We start from the raw sequence: 14,249 nt of genomic DNA, 5'->3' as shown, positions 1-14,249 counted from the left end.
GTGTCTGTCTCTGAGGCTCAGCACCCGAAGAAATGTCTTCCATTACACATAGCAACAATGGCCGCGGTCATTTCGGAGTCCGGCCGCAACATATAGGAAGAGGTAAGAAAGTAAAGGAATTAAGTCGCTTCGTCAATACTGTCCGTTGAATCTCCTCATATCGTCTCTTGTAGCGTGCTTGTTCTGTTCAGCTCGCAACCCATACATTTACATGGCTCCACGATGACCACTTCAACACACAACACCACCATGAGCGACAACACCACAATGGAGGCGACGACCCACACCCCAAGCAACACCATGCCTTCTACCGACCCAGCCTCAACACCAGAAAAGATCGAAGGGCAACATCGTGGTTCATACACCCCCTCCGACATCGAACGCCTCGGCCGCGAACGCCCCTCAGCCTTCCGTTCCCTCCCTCATGAACTAGGTTTCTGCTTCGCCCTCCTCGGCTCCATGTTCGTAGCCGAGTACATGATCTCGGGTTTCAACATCCTGCTCCCCGACCTCACATCCGCGCTTTCCATCCCCTCCAACGCACAAACATGGCCCGCCTCAGTTTTCTCCTTGGTAACAGGCGCGTTCCTGCTTCCCTTTGGTCGGCTAGCCGATATGTTTGGGGGCTACATTGTTTTTTGCAGCGGGCTGGCTTGGTTCTTGGTTTGGAGCATTATTGCGGGTTTCAGCCAGAATTATGTCATGTTGATTGTTTGTCGGGCGCTGCAGGGATTCGGGCCTGCGGCTTTTTTGCCGAGTGGGATTATGTTGCTGGGCAGTATTTATCGACCGGGTCCGAGGAAGAATCTTGTTTTTAGCTTGTATGGAGCTTTTGCCCCTGTTGGCTTCTTCACGGGGATTTTCTTTGCGGGTATCGCCGCACAGTTTACGAGTTGGGGGTGGTTCTTTTGGATTGGATCGATTATCCTTGCTATTGTGGGTGTGGCATCGTATCTGTGTATACCGAACCCAAAAGAAGAGAAAGAGAAGGTGAAGCAGGAGGGAAAGGGAGTGAAGATGGATTGGTGGGGGACGGCGACTGTTGTACCAGGATTGGTACTGGTTGTCTTTGCGCTTACGGATGGAAGCCATGCTCCTCAGGGCTGGGCGACACCGTATATCCCCGTCACCTTCGTCATCGGCTGGATCTTTTTGGCAGCATTCGTTTACATCGAAGGCTGGGTGGCTGAACAACCTCTGCTACCTCCTGACTTGTTCCGGGTCAAGGGCATGAAACCGCTTGCGCTGGCGCTATTCTTCCAATACGGCACCTTCGGTATCTTCATCTTTTACGCCAGCTTCTATATCGAACAAGTCGTTGGCGCTAGTGCGCTGCTTACTGCCGCCTGGTTCACGCCCATGTGCGTCGGTGGACTTATCCTGGCCACCATTGGCGGATTAGTACTACATCTCCTACCAGGTCGAATCCTCCTTCTCATCAGTGGTGTAGCATACATACTCTCGACACTACTTTTCGCCGTCGTCCCCGTACACTTCAATTACTGGGCCTACATCTTTCCTGCTATGATCTGCGCTACGCTCGGTATCGACATCACCTACAACGTCAGCAACATCTTCATCACGACTTCGTTACCAAAAGCGCGTCAAGGACTAGCAGGCTCCTTCATGAACTCGCTACTGTTCCTGGGTATCGCCGTGTTTCTTTCGTTTGCAGATCTAGCGGTTAGTGAAACAGAGGAAAGAGGACAAAGGGGGAGCTACAAAGTAGCTTTCTGGCTTGCTACTGCGCTTGCGGGCGCGGGTGTCATCATCATGTTCTTGGGTGTTAAGATTGGGAAGGCGAAGAGTGATTTGACGATTGAAGAGAGGGAGGAGTTGGAGAATGAGTTGGTGAGGAGGAACACGAATGAGTGATGCGTTCCTATAGATATCTCGCGTCGTTCCTGCTCTTGCCCTTCGACTGATTCTTCTTCTTCTTGTTGTAGATAGTTTTGATATAATAAATTGTCTTAATTAGTTATATATATATATTGGTCGTACCTGACCGTAGGGTGATGAATTGAACACTTACCCGTACCAGATATCCATCACATCAGTGCGCTTTCATCACGTCCGTGTTTACTAGATACTCCCAGATCCTTTGCTGTCTTCCCCTATCCGCCTCAGCCACGGCAAACAACGTCAGTATCAGCGCCCGGGTTCCCAAACTACTCCTTAGCCACCCTACCCATTCCCCCACTTCGCCGTCACCAGGCGCCACCGTCCTATACATCCTCTAATAATTCGGCGCCGCCATCACTTTTGGCGCTCGCACGCGCAACGCAGCATCGTCCCACACAAAGTGATTTCGCACATCCTGCACGTTCCCGCCACCCTCCTATATACCTTGCTTGCGGCATAGGGCTGCCGGTTCGTAGTTGAGCTCTGTGTAGTCTGAGCTGCCGGGTGATGGGTTTAGTGGTGTTAGGGAGTGAGTTTGTCGAGAGCGCTGTGATAAAGGTCATGCAGGGGGCGCAGAAATGGTAATTGATTTGTTGGAAGTTGTAATTGGTGTAAAATTGTGTGGTGCGCGGCCTGAGGGTTTGCGCTCAGGGTGGGAGAGTTGTGGTGTGGTTGTCGATACAGTACCAGATAAGAGGTCTGGATTGTATTGGAATTGCGCTAATTTTCCCTTGAACGGTAGGGGTACTGCTGTTGGAGAGCTTCCTTCGCCGGTAGACTGACGACAAGCATCGAAGGGCCGGCTATCATTGCTTCTGTGCTTCCAGTCTGGACATGATCGAGGCGGCTGTCTCATCAGCGTCCTCAGAGTAGACGAAGACGTGAGCAGTGGAGAGCGGAAGATCAGCCTTCCCTCCTCACAACTACAGGCGCATCATAGCCAGCGACCTCGGGAGTAATCGGGTATTTGATTTACTCCAAAAAGTCGCCTCCAGTCTTAGCAAGTATCTCGTCGTAGTAGCTCTGGAATGCCAGCCACCCCTTCTCGGGCGTCCCAACATTCTTGTATGTCTCGGCTGCTTCACTATCCGGTATCATCTTAGGCTTATGTCCGCTTCCGGCCGCCGCTGCGTCTACAAGGAGTTGGGCTTGGCACGTCTTATCGAGGGAGAGGAACCAAAAGGCGGCCTCGTCAACGGATTTCCCTACAGTGAGGATGCCGTGATTTTGGAGGATGGCTGCTTTTCCGTCGCCTGGGATAATAGTCAGTAATGTACAGCAAGATTCTGACGGAGATGTTTATACACAGGGCATCGGCTATTCGCTCGCCTTCTTCGCTGGCCAGTACGACACCACCGAATTGGTTGTATACGCCGTGGCTCTTGTAGAAGCGGATACTATCCTGAGTAATCATGTCTAGTTCCCTACCAAAAGCGCTAAACGCTTTGCCATGTACACTATGCGCATGACACGCTGCATGTACATCTGGCCGCCGCTTGTGTAAGGCGCTGTGGATGGCAAAAGCTGCTGCATTGATAGGCTGGTCACCCTCGACCACCTCTCCCTCCTCATTCACCAGTATCAGGTCTGACACGCGTATCAGGGAGAAATGCGCCGACAGCGGGTTGAGCCAGAAATGATCAGTCAAGATGGGGTCGCGCACGCTGATATGGCCGGCGACACCCTCGTCGAACCCACGCGAGGCGAAGATGCGATATGCGGCTGCAAGGTGCTGTTTACGATAGAGACGTTCGTCCTCGAGGCGTGTGAAAGTTGGGTACTTGCGAACTTTGAGAGCTTTGCCAGACTTGGTACGGCCCATTGCTGCTACGGTGCGGTTGTCATTGCTTTCGGCGTGGTCTACTCGTACACCTGCCGCGACAGTTGCTTGCTGGTGTCCCGATGACGTGACGAGCATGCGACTCAAGGGTGACTGAAGCCATCGTGGGCGAGGTATGAAAGGCCCCGAGACCTGTAGGAGCGACCTAGCTGACAAGCGAGCTGGAGACATGGTAAGTGCTGTGAATTAGCAATCGATGGGAGTGAATTGAGTACAACGGCTTCCCCGCCGGATATAATGCTGGGTGACATGCTAGATATGTACGCTGCGGCTGTCTCTGGACGCGATTGGTGAGCGCTGTAGGAGAGGAGCAGATTGCCGTCGGAGGGCGTGCCGAGGCTTGACGAGTGATAACGTAAGCCGACCTCACCAACTTTCTTACCATCTCCAACTCTCCTGACAACCTAACTGCCTTGATCAATATACGCCGCTTTTCGTTTCGAAAAACTTTGGAATGCCTTTGCAGACATAACGCGTGATTGTTTGCGCATAGGTGGGGATAGAGTACAGCCTTGAATATTTTGTAAGGTAATCGACAACCAGGTTGCTACTAAATATCGCATCGTGCGATGCAAAGGGGAATACGATACAAGACTTTGGAAACGACATTCATCTACCTGGATACACTTTTCGAATTGTTGAGGCATCATGAAGCTGAGGCCTGCCGACCTCTTTAGAGTTGGGGAGCTTACAGACACGACTCGGTGCCTATATTGCTTTGGTAGCACGGAAAGATATCTTTCCTATAACTCCAGACGATACATGCGGCAACATACAGGCACGGTAATAGCTTGTAACGAGCCACACATACTTTGCTTTTGCTGTTTCTCTTTCCCTTGCAGTCGCGCCTGCTCTCACTCCAACATAGTGCCCCGCTCTTTCTTTCCATACCTTCCCTTCTCACCCACTATCTCACCCGCTCATTCACCGCACTTCAAGTCTTGTCACGATGTACCCAATAGCGCTCAGACCCACATTAACTTCGACTGGCGCCTCAGTAGCATATAGTTTTACGATCCCTCTCTCTTCAAACCACCTGCCACATCACCTTCTGTCTTACCCTCAACTTCAACATCTACCGATAGATCGCTCCTGCTGTACTGGAAAATGAAGGGTACCGCCTTCCTCCTCGTGGCTTTGCTGGCGGCTTTCGCTCTTGCTATCGCGTCGCCTGACACCTTCACGACTACTAACCTTGGTAAGTAGAGAAAAAAGGCTCGCAGTCACGTTACTAACGACGAACAGCAACTTCTTCCATTCCACAGTCGGACTTCGAGGAGGCATTGATCCCCTATACCGCTCCTCCTCAAGCCAGCGAGCGTGGATCTCCAGATAAGGTCCCGACAGATGACGACCTGCTAGCCGAGCTACATGATCTTACCGGATTGAATGCCACGTGGTCAAACGTCTCCTACTCCAACACCAGCGCTTCTTCTGGCAACGATATCTCAGTACTTACCGATCAGAATCATATGAAGCACCTGAAAGGCTGGTACAGGGTTGACATTCGTCTTGGCCTGCATGGCACCCACGTTGGAACTTTCGCTGGAGAGCGACTGTACAATCGTATCTACGAGGTCTTGAAGCACTGCAAACCTGGCGGTAGTATCGATGATTGCTCTATCAGGAACGTCGTTTATAAGGGCTCTGGTGGCGAGTATCGAACAGACTCGACGCTTTACATAAATGTCCTGGTATCGACCATCCACACGACAATGAAAGGGCTTGAGGACCTGACGGTAAATGTAACCATATTTGAAAGTCCGAATTCAACGACTAATATACGAACAGTACCGCATGATGGCCAGAACATTCCAGAAAATGACCGAGGTTCCGAGCAACTGCCGATGGATCAAGTTTTCGAGCGGCGGTGGTGACAGACCTCTCGCCTTCTGCAGCGTGGCAAGCCAAGTCATGATCGCATTCCCCATCAACGGAGGACCGGTGCAGTCGCTACTGAAATTGACGCTCGAGTGGGATCACGAGACCGACAAGAAGTCTTACACTTGCGATGAAGTAGCGCAGTCAGGTACCGTTATGGATTACGTGAGCCGACCGTTTCTCAACGACTATAACATCAGAGGCGGCGGTAGAGAAGAAAGTTTCAAGAAGGAAATCTCCAAGATCTATGGATGGAAAGAGAATAGGATAGCTCCGTATACGGCCTGTCTGTGGGACCATTGCTTCAACACAGTTGTGCGTAACGCGCTAACGGAATGGATCGAGGTTGACGATTGTGAGCCGGCGTGGAATCCGATTGGATGTGATCCTGGCGCGGAATCGAGGAAGAACAAGGACTTGAACTGCCCGCCAGAATATCGGGGTACACGGTCTTACACCCATGGTAAAGTTAACTCGCGGGACGACCCAAATGACATCCACTGGAGCGGCTAGTACCATCTTGTTAATGCCACGCGATCAGTCAGTTAGATAGCGATGATGATATTGGAAGTCTTTTCACTGATTGTTTATGTTCAGGATTACTAGAAGTTCAAAATCTGTTCTTGATATTATTCGCTCTATCATGTTGTCCATTAATAACCCTAGCCTCGATATACCTACTAATCTCAGTCACCAGTACAAGCGAAAGCTCGACTATAACCTTAGCACTCGGTAGCTTATCTAGTTAAGAGACCGACTTTCCACCACTTGCGAAAATGTACATTGTCGGAGGTTGATAGAGAAGGTTATTGTGATCAACGTCGAAGCGTATTGAGCGAGGGCGGTCTGCTAACCTAATACACTACATGAATCACTCTGTTCCGCCGCCCAGCGACGCAGTCTTCCACTTGTACGTCATTCTGAAAAGACCCCCTCACATGCAGCGCGACATCCGCATTTCGTCCCGAATCTTTGTAACATCACGACAGAAACTGTTTCAATCAATCGCAACAGATAATAGCTCGATAGATAGCATGTTCGCGCAACCAAAACACAAGACAGAGATCGTGGGTATCACCAAATACATTAAGCTATCATGACTCTAGCGACGAATCTCATCACATCATCGTCTAATTAGGCTGATCTCATCTACTCATACCTGAGACCATGTCCGAATTTAAAGACAGGGTTCTCAGTATCAAACGGCACATCCTCCCTGCTAGCCTCAACTGCCTCATCACTCCTCGGAAGATCAAATGGCAGCATACCCTCCGGTCCTGACCCATCCTTGCCAAACACCACGTCGAGGAACGCCTCGGGACTAGTACCAAAGTTGACCATGAGGGCCTGCGCTTGCTCAGCGATTTCAGGGAAAGCACCAGGGCGGTCAAGGAAGACGTCGACGATGGTGGGGACAGCAGAGTAGATGGCTGCTTGGCGCGCCTTCTCAGTGCTGTTGTACTCGAGGGAGCCGGAGTGGTAGTTCTTTTCGAAACCACCGGGACGCGGTTCGTACGGGGCGGCCATGCGGAGGAAGGCGTAGTCTGCTTCCTCGGGGGTGGACACGACGGTTAGGTCGCGCGACTCGAGGTACGTGGCGTTGATGCCTTCGACGTAGAATTTCGCCTTGGTGCAGTCAGACGCCTTGAGCGGGAGCGTGTGGTCTTTGTTTGTGAGTAGCGTGATGGACTTCTTCTGCGCTTCGTAGCCGGTGGCGACCCAGTCTGGCTGTCCGACGGTGGCGACGGCTTCGTCAATATCGACAAAGGGGTTGTCGAAGAGGCCGAGGATGAACTTTTCCCGGAGCAGACGGCGGACCGACGTGTTGATTCGCTCTTCGCTTACGATGCCCTTCTCTACCAGCTCGAGAATGAGGTCGGTACGTTGCTCGCCGCCCATTTGGTCGGTGCCAGCGTTCAAAATCTTCTCGGCACGTTCGAGCTCGGTCAGGTTCTCAGCGCCCCAGGCACGAGCGGGCATGTCTTGTCCGGCGATGATACCGTCGGTGATGAGACCCCAGTCGCTGACTACAATGCCTTCGAAACCGAGCTCCCCACGGAGAAGGTCGGTGACAATACCCTTGTTCATACCAGCAGCCACCTCCTCGTACTTGGTACCCATGGGCCTCGAGTAGTAAGGCATGATTTGCCTCCCGCCAGCTGCGATAGCCGCCTTGAAGGGAATGAGATGGTGTTCAAAGTTGTTTCCGGGATATGTAGCGTTCTTGCCGTAAGTGAAGTGGCTGTCCTCACCATCTTCGACGGGTCCACTTCCGGGGAAATGCTTCGATACGGTGGTGACCGAGTCCTTGCCAAACTCACCAGGGCCGTGGAAACCCTTGATGTAAGCAACGACAAGCTCAGCGGTCAAGGTAGCATTCTCTCCCATCGTGGTGGTAATTCTGGCCCACCTGGGTTCGGTTGCCACATCGATCTGAGGGTGTAGAGCGGACCTGATGCCAACAGCCTTGTACTCTTGTCGTGCAATATCCGCAAAAGTGTGGACGAGCTCAGCATCTCGGATCGCTGCCAATCCTAAGCTGCCTGGCCATTGCGAGAACTTGACCGCCGCGATCTGGCTGCCAGTGGCATCAACGAATGTGTGTCGAGGATCTGTGGAGAGCGTGATTGGGATACCGAGCCTGGTGTCCAAGGCCAGTTGCTGGAGATTGTTGTACCATTGCGCAGTCGCGCGTACATCAGTGACCGCACCATTAAGGTTGAAATGCGTCATATGCAATCCTTGGACTACTGGTGCGGTTGTGTTTGCCAAGGTTCCGTTCGGACCTTGGAAGGTGATTTGCTGGAAGAGCTGTCCGGCCTTCTCTTCCATGTTCATGCGTTGGATAAGATCCTCCACACGCTCATCCACCGATAACGATGCATCTCGGTAGGGTGCAGAGTCCATCTCTGTTGACCGTGATGTCATCCGTGGGTATGTCGAACGACTTGAAGCCGGGATGCGAATGGCTGTTGACATTGCTGTTGCAGCGAAGAACAGCGTTGTGAAGGTGTTCAGCTTGCGCTGACTGCGGTTGCGAGCGACCATCTTGACGGTTGTATGAGTTTAGGCCAAGGGTGGAAGATGTAGTCGAATGCTACTGACCACTCGGTAGACGGATACGTACCAGGTATTTGTACTCTGGCTTCACGTACCCCGTCACGATGCTTCGCCATCATGTGCGCCACATCCGAGGAAATATGAAGCCTTGTGTCTACTTGGGGAAACTTCGGATGGACCGTTGGCTTGGGACATGTGCTAACAACTAGCCTCCCTCCAGGCTTGGCGCAGTCGAGATGCCTTGAGTTGGAGCCGACGATTGCCAAGACGATGTGTGTGGAGTGCAGTGTGGGGAAAACGTGGGTCGGGGTATAATGCTGGTCCGGCAAATTGGTGATTGGATGTACGGCCACACTACGGATACTAATGACATATAACGAACGGTTCGACACACCCTTTCGAGCTGGTAGTCCAGTTGTCATGTGAGGAGATGAAAAATTGCGCATGCTGGTGAATGACATGTATCTCCACATTCCGCGCTTTGCAATGACTCGATACTCACAATTCACAACACCGACGGTATCTGAAAAACATCCGATCCGAGTGTGTGCCACATACCGGTAAACAAATCTTGGTGTCTCCATCAGGGTAATAATCGCTGCAGGATGTGTGCTCCTGTTGATTATTAGCTGGACCGAGGTAGTCGAAGAGCAGGCAAGTAATATCCTTCCTCTTCGCAATTAAATCGTCGGTGAAGATTTGGAGTCTCGTCATGATGTTTGGCGCGGTATTCTCGTATCTCGGTGTAATTCTTTAGCCGTGCTTCCGGTACAACGTTGGTATCAAGGCCATCCCCGCCATCTCCGCCATCGCAATGCTAGTTTTGTTAGCAATGTAACTACTGTCATTCCACTGCGGAGGTACTCACTGTTTTCTGGTAGGCACCCGCGCACTGCTAGTCAGAGCCCAGAGCCAGGTTAAATATCTGCTAGCTTTTGTCGTGTCCTGACTCAACCACTTCTCTGGCTTCTATCTCAACAGGTCAGGGAGGACGTCCTTGATCCGATTTAGAGATTACGCCGCCATGCTACACACTGTTCCCCGCCGTATGCGATGGTAATGAATGCTTGCATCCACGTAGCTGAATCTTGGCTCGGAGGTCGGCAGTGGTGCAAGAGTCGGAACGTCTTCTGACGATAGCGCAGATCTTGCTTCTCTTGACAGTGCGTTTATTGTTTCCAAGAAGTTAGGAGCTTTGTTTTGCGCAATATTAGGCACTGTTTCAACGCAAGAGGTCGTTTTTTGTGATGCGTGCGCGCAACCAATCGTTCCTTTTTCAGACGATCCGCTCAGCTCGCAAACGCCAGCAGCTTCTTCCTGCCAAACACATCGGATATGCCAAAAGAGCCAGTACGCTAGTACCTACATCTAAAGTCATGTACCGCGCGCAATGCCGATAGAAGATTGAGTAGCACTTTGTTAGGCCCGGTGCGCCGTGCTGGGGATGAAGCGCGTCGATGACGCGACTCCGCTGGACGGTCTAATCATGTCAAGCTAGCCGCCACTTGGCAAATGCTTGGAAACTCGGGTCTGGATCAAAGAATAGCGGATTCAAGAAGAAGGTACGTGAGATTGTGAGTATGTGAGACGGAATAGCGAAGGAAGATAGCATAAATCATTGAAAGGAAAAGAAACTGTAAGAATAGTACAACACGGTCCATAGAGTTAGCAAGCTAGCGGCACTACGCTTCTGGCGCTTTTCGAGGAACCTTCGTGCCTCATATCTTTGGTAATGACTTTGTTGAAGATGTTTGCGCTTTGGATGTAGAGGGTGTGATGTTGTGAAGAAGTGGCAATCTAGTGCTACCGATAAGCTTGTCCCTAGGGCATAGAAGTGGGGTTAGCGAGCCAATGTTGGAAGGTGCGACGTAACACAACAACTACAAACAGACAACATAACATTGCCTCGAATCTTAACGGGTATCTAACTCGCCATATCTCCCCATATCTCTGCAACACGATAATACCCGACACCCAAAACGCCATCCATCCTACTTCGGCGTCCCAACCTCCCCCATCATCTGCCTCCTTCTCCCGCGATAGAACCGCTCAAGCATCTTCCTCCTCTCCTCCTGACTGCTCCCCTCAACAAGCAACGCAAACTCCACCGGATCATCATAACCCATACTCTCCGCCATACTGCAAAACTGACGTTTCCGCACACGTTCATTGGGCCTGTAGCGGTAGTTGATCTTGAATTCACCTTTTGTTGCACTGGCCGTGATGTGGACATCGTCATCGTCATCTTCATCTTGGGGTTCTTCGTCGTCCTGTAGGTTAGAGTGGTGCTGTGATTGAGATTGCGACTGTGTGCCCTGGAACACGCGTTCATTTCCTAGATCGACGTCGTTGCGTACTTCCATGGCTCGTTTACCTAGTCGGGCTTCCATTTCGCTGCGACCGATGACCTCAGAGTTCTCGTGTGTGTATTGCACGCCAGCCTTTGCAAGGATCGCGTTAATCGGATCAGGTCCGTTGCGGTTTGTGACTTTCTTCTTGCCTTTGCCAGTCGATGAAAGGAACGAGTCAGCGAACTTCTTGATGCCGGCGATATTAGCGTCGTCATCAAGGCCGAGATTCTTGTTTGAGAGGATATCCTCGTCTTCAGAATCGAATTGCGATTCGTCGACGTGGAAGTCGTAAGCGTTGACACCGGCTTTTGATTCTGCGACGTTGGTTTTGTGCATGATGTCGCGGAGTAGGACGCTGTGCTCTTGGAAGGTAAAGAGGTTTTCTAGACCAAACAATTCGCCTTTTTTAGTGGATTGGTCCATTACGCCTTTAAAGTATCGACGTTCCTCTGAAGCGTTGTAGCCAATGTTCGCTTGTTGTTGCTTATAGATCTGACGGGCGTATACCACTTCTTCGATAGTCCCACTTGAGACCAGTCGGAAGACCTCGACGTTTCGTGTTTGGCCGATACGGTAAGCACGGTCTTGTGCTTGGAGATCGTATGCTGGATTCCAGTGCGGATCCATTACAACGACCTTGTTCGCAGACGTGATGTTTAGACCAACTCCTCCCGCCTTGGTGCTGATTAAGAAGACGAACTGGTTCGGATCTGCATTGAAGTCTGCAACGGCCTGAGAACGATCTTCATACTTCATGCTGCCATCGAGGTACGAGAAGTTGTACTTTGTACCGTCGACATCAAAGAGCCCTCTTAGCAGTCTCAATAGCCGAACCGAGTGTGAGAAGATCAGGACCTTGTCGCCGTTCGAGTACCAGAAGTCGAGTAGTCGCCGCAGCACCTTCCACTTACCGCAAAACTCTCGCTGGGACTGTACCAAGATATTGTCGCGGATCTCATAAAGTTTTCTGAATGTGCTTGGACAAGCTATCTCCAGTGTTTCGAGGTCTTTGGCTTGCTTTTCTTGGTTTTCGCTCGACATCGGTACTATCAAAGCCAGATGATTCGCAAGTTTCTGGAATGTCATCATGCAGGGGAAGATGTAACTTGACCACTTCTCACCCTCAAACTCGACGTGGCAGCAATATCCCCTGCCTTTTCCAGATCCACAATCGCATTCTTCGCGTGCAGTGCGTATGTACTCGCACCTATCACTTTCGAGGAATGTTCGATATGCATCGGCTTGTGTCTCCGTAAGTTGGCAGAATATGATGCGGTCGCTCTTCTTCGGTAGCTGATCCGCGATAAGCGTCTTCATACGCCGAAGGAAGACACTGGGTAGGATGTTCTGAACGAGGTCCTGGGCTTTGCTTCGCGAATCGGCGAGTTGAGCATTGGTGGCATCATGGGCCTGGCCTAGCTTCAGCGGAAGACTGATCTTCTGCTTCCACTCTTGAGCTGAGCCGTATGCACCAGGTCGCGCCCAGTTGAGCAGGTTCCAGATTTCTTCATATTTATTTTGGATTGCGGTACCTGTTAGACCAATGCGACATAGAGCATTGATCTTATTCATTACTTTGGTGATCTCAGCATTCTTGCTCTTGACTTGATGACATTCGTCAGCAATCACACAATCCCAATTGATCATGTTGATCTCGCTCTCGTGATTGCGGTATGTCGTGTATGTTGTGATCATAATCTCCAACATCCCTTTCGCAGCTGCACCAAGTACGCCTCTCCGATCTGCCGCGCTAGAGCCATGGTACTTGGAGACTTCCCACCAGCCCCACTTTGACAGCTCGTCTTCCCAGTTTTGCATCAGCGTACCGGGGCAGACGATCAGAACTCGCGGATACCAATGATCATCGCCAAGGCGACGGATCATCCGCATACACTTTGCATCGCGCTCAGTGCCCTTCTTACCAAAAGCTGCTGTGAGAAATGCAATCACTTGAATGGTCTTGCCCAAACCCATGTCATCGCCCAATATGGCACCTGTTTGTTTGACGAACTTGTCATGAAGGAATTGAACACCTTCGACCTGGTAGTCGCGCAGCCATTGAGCAATGGGCGCGGGTATGACACCATGCGACTCACGGAGTCGGATGTCTTTCTTCTCGCGCTGCGGCAGGATGTCCTTGTGAAGTTGTGGCTTCTCTTCGGTGTCGGCGACACCGGAGAAATCAACATCTCGATAGCTGGGAGGATATCGCAGGCCAGCTTCATGCAACTTCTTGAGTGACTGTTGTCGCGATATGACATAATCAGGGATCGGATCGTCGAGGAAAGTGGGTGTGGTGCCCGCTTCCTCAGCGAGGGAGTCGGTGCTAAATCCCGTCGGACCATGACCTGTTTGCTTCTTGGGTGGGGGTTTGCGACCCACGATACTTGAGGTGGCCGCTACTTTGCTCTTCTTCTCAGCGCGAATCCTATTGGTTTCAGCGGCGACGCGCTTGCGCTTGTCACTTTTACGCTCCGTCCAGCCCTTCCAGGCAGCACCACTATCGAATTCATCGGCTAGCTCAGACTCTGAACCAGCATCGTCGGTACCAGAACTAGCAAGATCTCTGCTTCGTGACGCTGCCGGCTTTCGCGCACCTCCTTCTCCTTTGTCGTCTACATTCCCCTCTGCTACCCTCTGCGACTGTGTCTGGCTTTGAGTGAGAACTATCAAGTCTTAGCACCTTGTCAAGGGTGGGAGAAGCATCGACTGACCGTCAATATACTGTGAGAGATCCAAACCTTTGCGCGATGATTCAATAATATCGAGACCGTCATCTTCATCTTCATTTTCACCACTCTCCGCAAAGGCTCTCAACGCTTGTTGATGATGCTTCGACTTGTCGCGACTGGGAGACATGATGGTTGAGGCGGGTAATGGAAGCTCGTGAGTCCTGCGTGATTGCTCAACTGTTCACTGAACCAGCGCTTGACAAGAACCGTATCGGGTGTCCATGCACCGTCATGATCTGCAGCGATTGACACGGCAAGAAGTGGAGGGTGATGGAAGCGCCATCGACCCCAGCATCTCTCAAAACACGCTAACACGCTCTCACGTGAAAGCGGGGCACGGCTAGCAGAACATCCCTGCAAGAACTTCCAGCCAAAATCTGGAGCTCGAGCCTTGACGCCCGCATCGTCGCGCGCAATTGCACGCTCTACAAACGTCTGCCTTGCCCAAAAGTCGAAACCACGAACCAGCCAACTGCGTCGCGC

General features: G+C 51.4%; 5 protein-coding genes across 5 annotated transcripts; 2 read left to right on the top strand and 3 right to left on the bottom strand.

Annotated features, from left to right (window-relative positions):
* Positions 1–249: 249 nt before the first annotated feature.
* On the top strand, positions 250–1,875 carry ALTATR162_LOCUS6910 (uncharacterized protein; the record flags this gene model as incomplete). Its single annotated transcript, XM_043314535.1, has 1 exon — positions 250–1,875. One exon carries the CDS (start codon positions 250–252, stop codon positions 1,873–1,875), a length of 1,626 nt encoding a protein of 541 aa, XP_043170470.1.
* Positions 1,876–2,874: 999 nt separating this feature from the next.
* On the bottom strand, positions 2,875–3,913 carry ALTATR162_LOCUS6909 (uncharacterized protein; the record flags this gene model as incomplete). Its single annotated transcript, XM_043314534.1, has 2 exons — positions 2,875–3,155; positions 3,208–3,913. The coding sequence occupies 2 exons, from the start codon at positions 3,911–3,913 to the stop codon at positions 2,875–2,877; spliced, it is 987 nt and encodes a 328-aa protein (XP_043170469.1).
* Positions 3,914–4,849: 936 nt separating this feature from the next.
* ALTATR162_LOCUS6908 (uncharacterized protein) lies at positions 4,850–6,136 on the top strand (the record flags this gene model as incomplete). Its single annotated transcript, XM_043314533.1, has 3 exons — positions 4,850–4,940; positions 4,988–5,481; positions 5,534–6,136. 3 exons carry the CDS (start codon positions 4,850–4,852, stop codon positions 6,134–6,136), a joined length of 1,188 nt encoding a protein of 395 aa, XP_043170468.1.
* Positions 6,137–6,772: 636 nt separating this feature from the next.
* Positions 6,773–8,671, bottom strand: ALTATR162_LOCUS6907 (uncharacterized protein; the record flags this gene model as incomplete). The annotated part of the gene is made up of 1 exon (XM_043314532.1): positions 6,773–8,671. The coding sequence occupies one exon, from the start codon at positions 8,669–8,671 to the stop codon at positions 6,773–6,775; it is 1,899 nt and encodes a 632-aa protein (XP_043170467.1).
* Positions 8,672–9,436: 765 nt separating this feature from the next.
* ALTATR162_LOCUS6906 (uncharacterized protein) lies at positions 9,437–13,893 on the bottom strand (the record flags this gene model as incomplete). The annotated part of the gene is made up of 4 exons (XM_043314531.1): positions 9,437–9,500; positions 9,552–9,608; positions 10,679–13,700; positions 13,749–13,893. The coding sequence occupies 4 exons, from the start codon at positions 13,891–13,893 to the stop codon at positions 9,437–9,439; spliced, it is 3,288 nt and encodes a 1,095-aa protein (XP_043170466.1).
* Positions 13,894–14,249: the final 356 nt, after the last annotated feature.

The sequence above is a fragment of the Alternaria atra genome (genome assembly GCF_907166805.1).
Source record: "Alternaria atra isolate CS162 genome assembly, contig: 25, whole genome shotgun sequence".
Lineage (NCBI taxonomy): Eukaryota > Fungi > Ascomycota > Dothideomycetes > Pleosporales > Pleosporaceae > Alternaria > Alternaria atra.
This window is presented reverse-complemented; position numbering and strand designations above follow the sequence as displayed.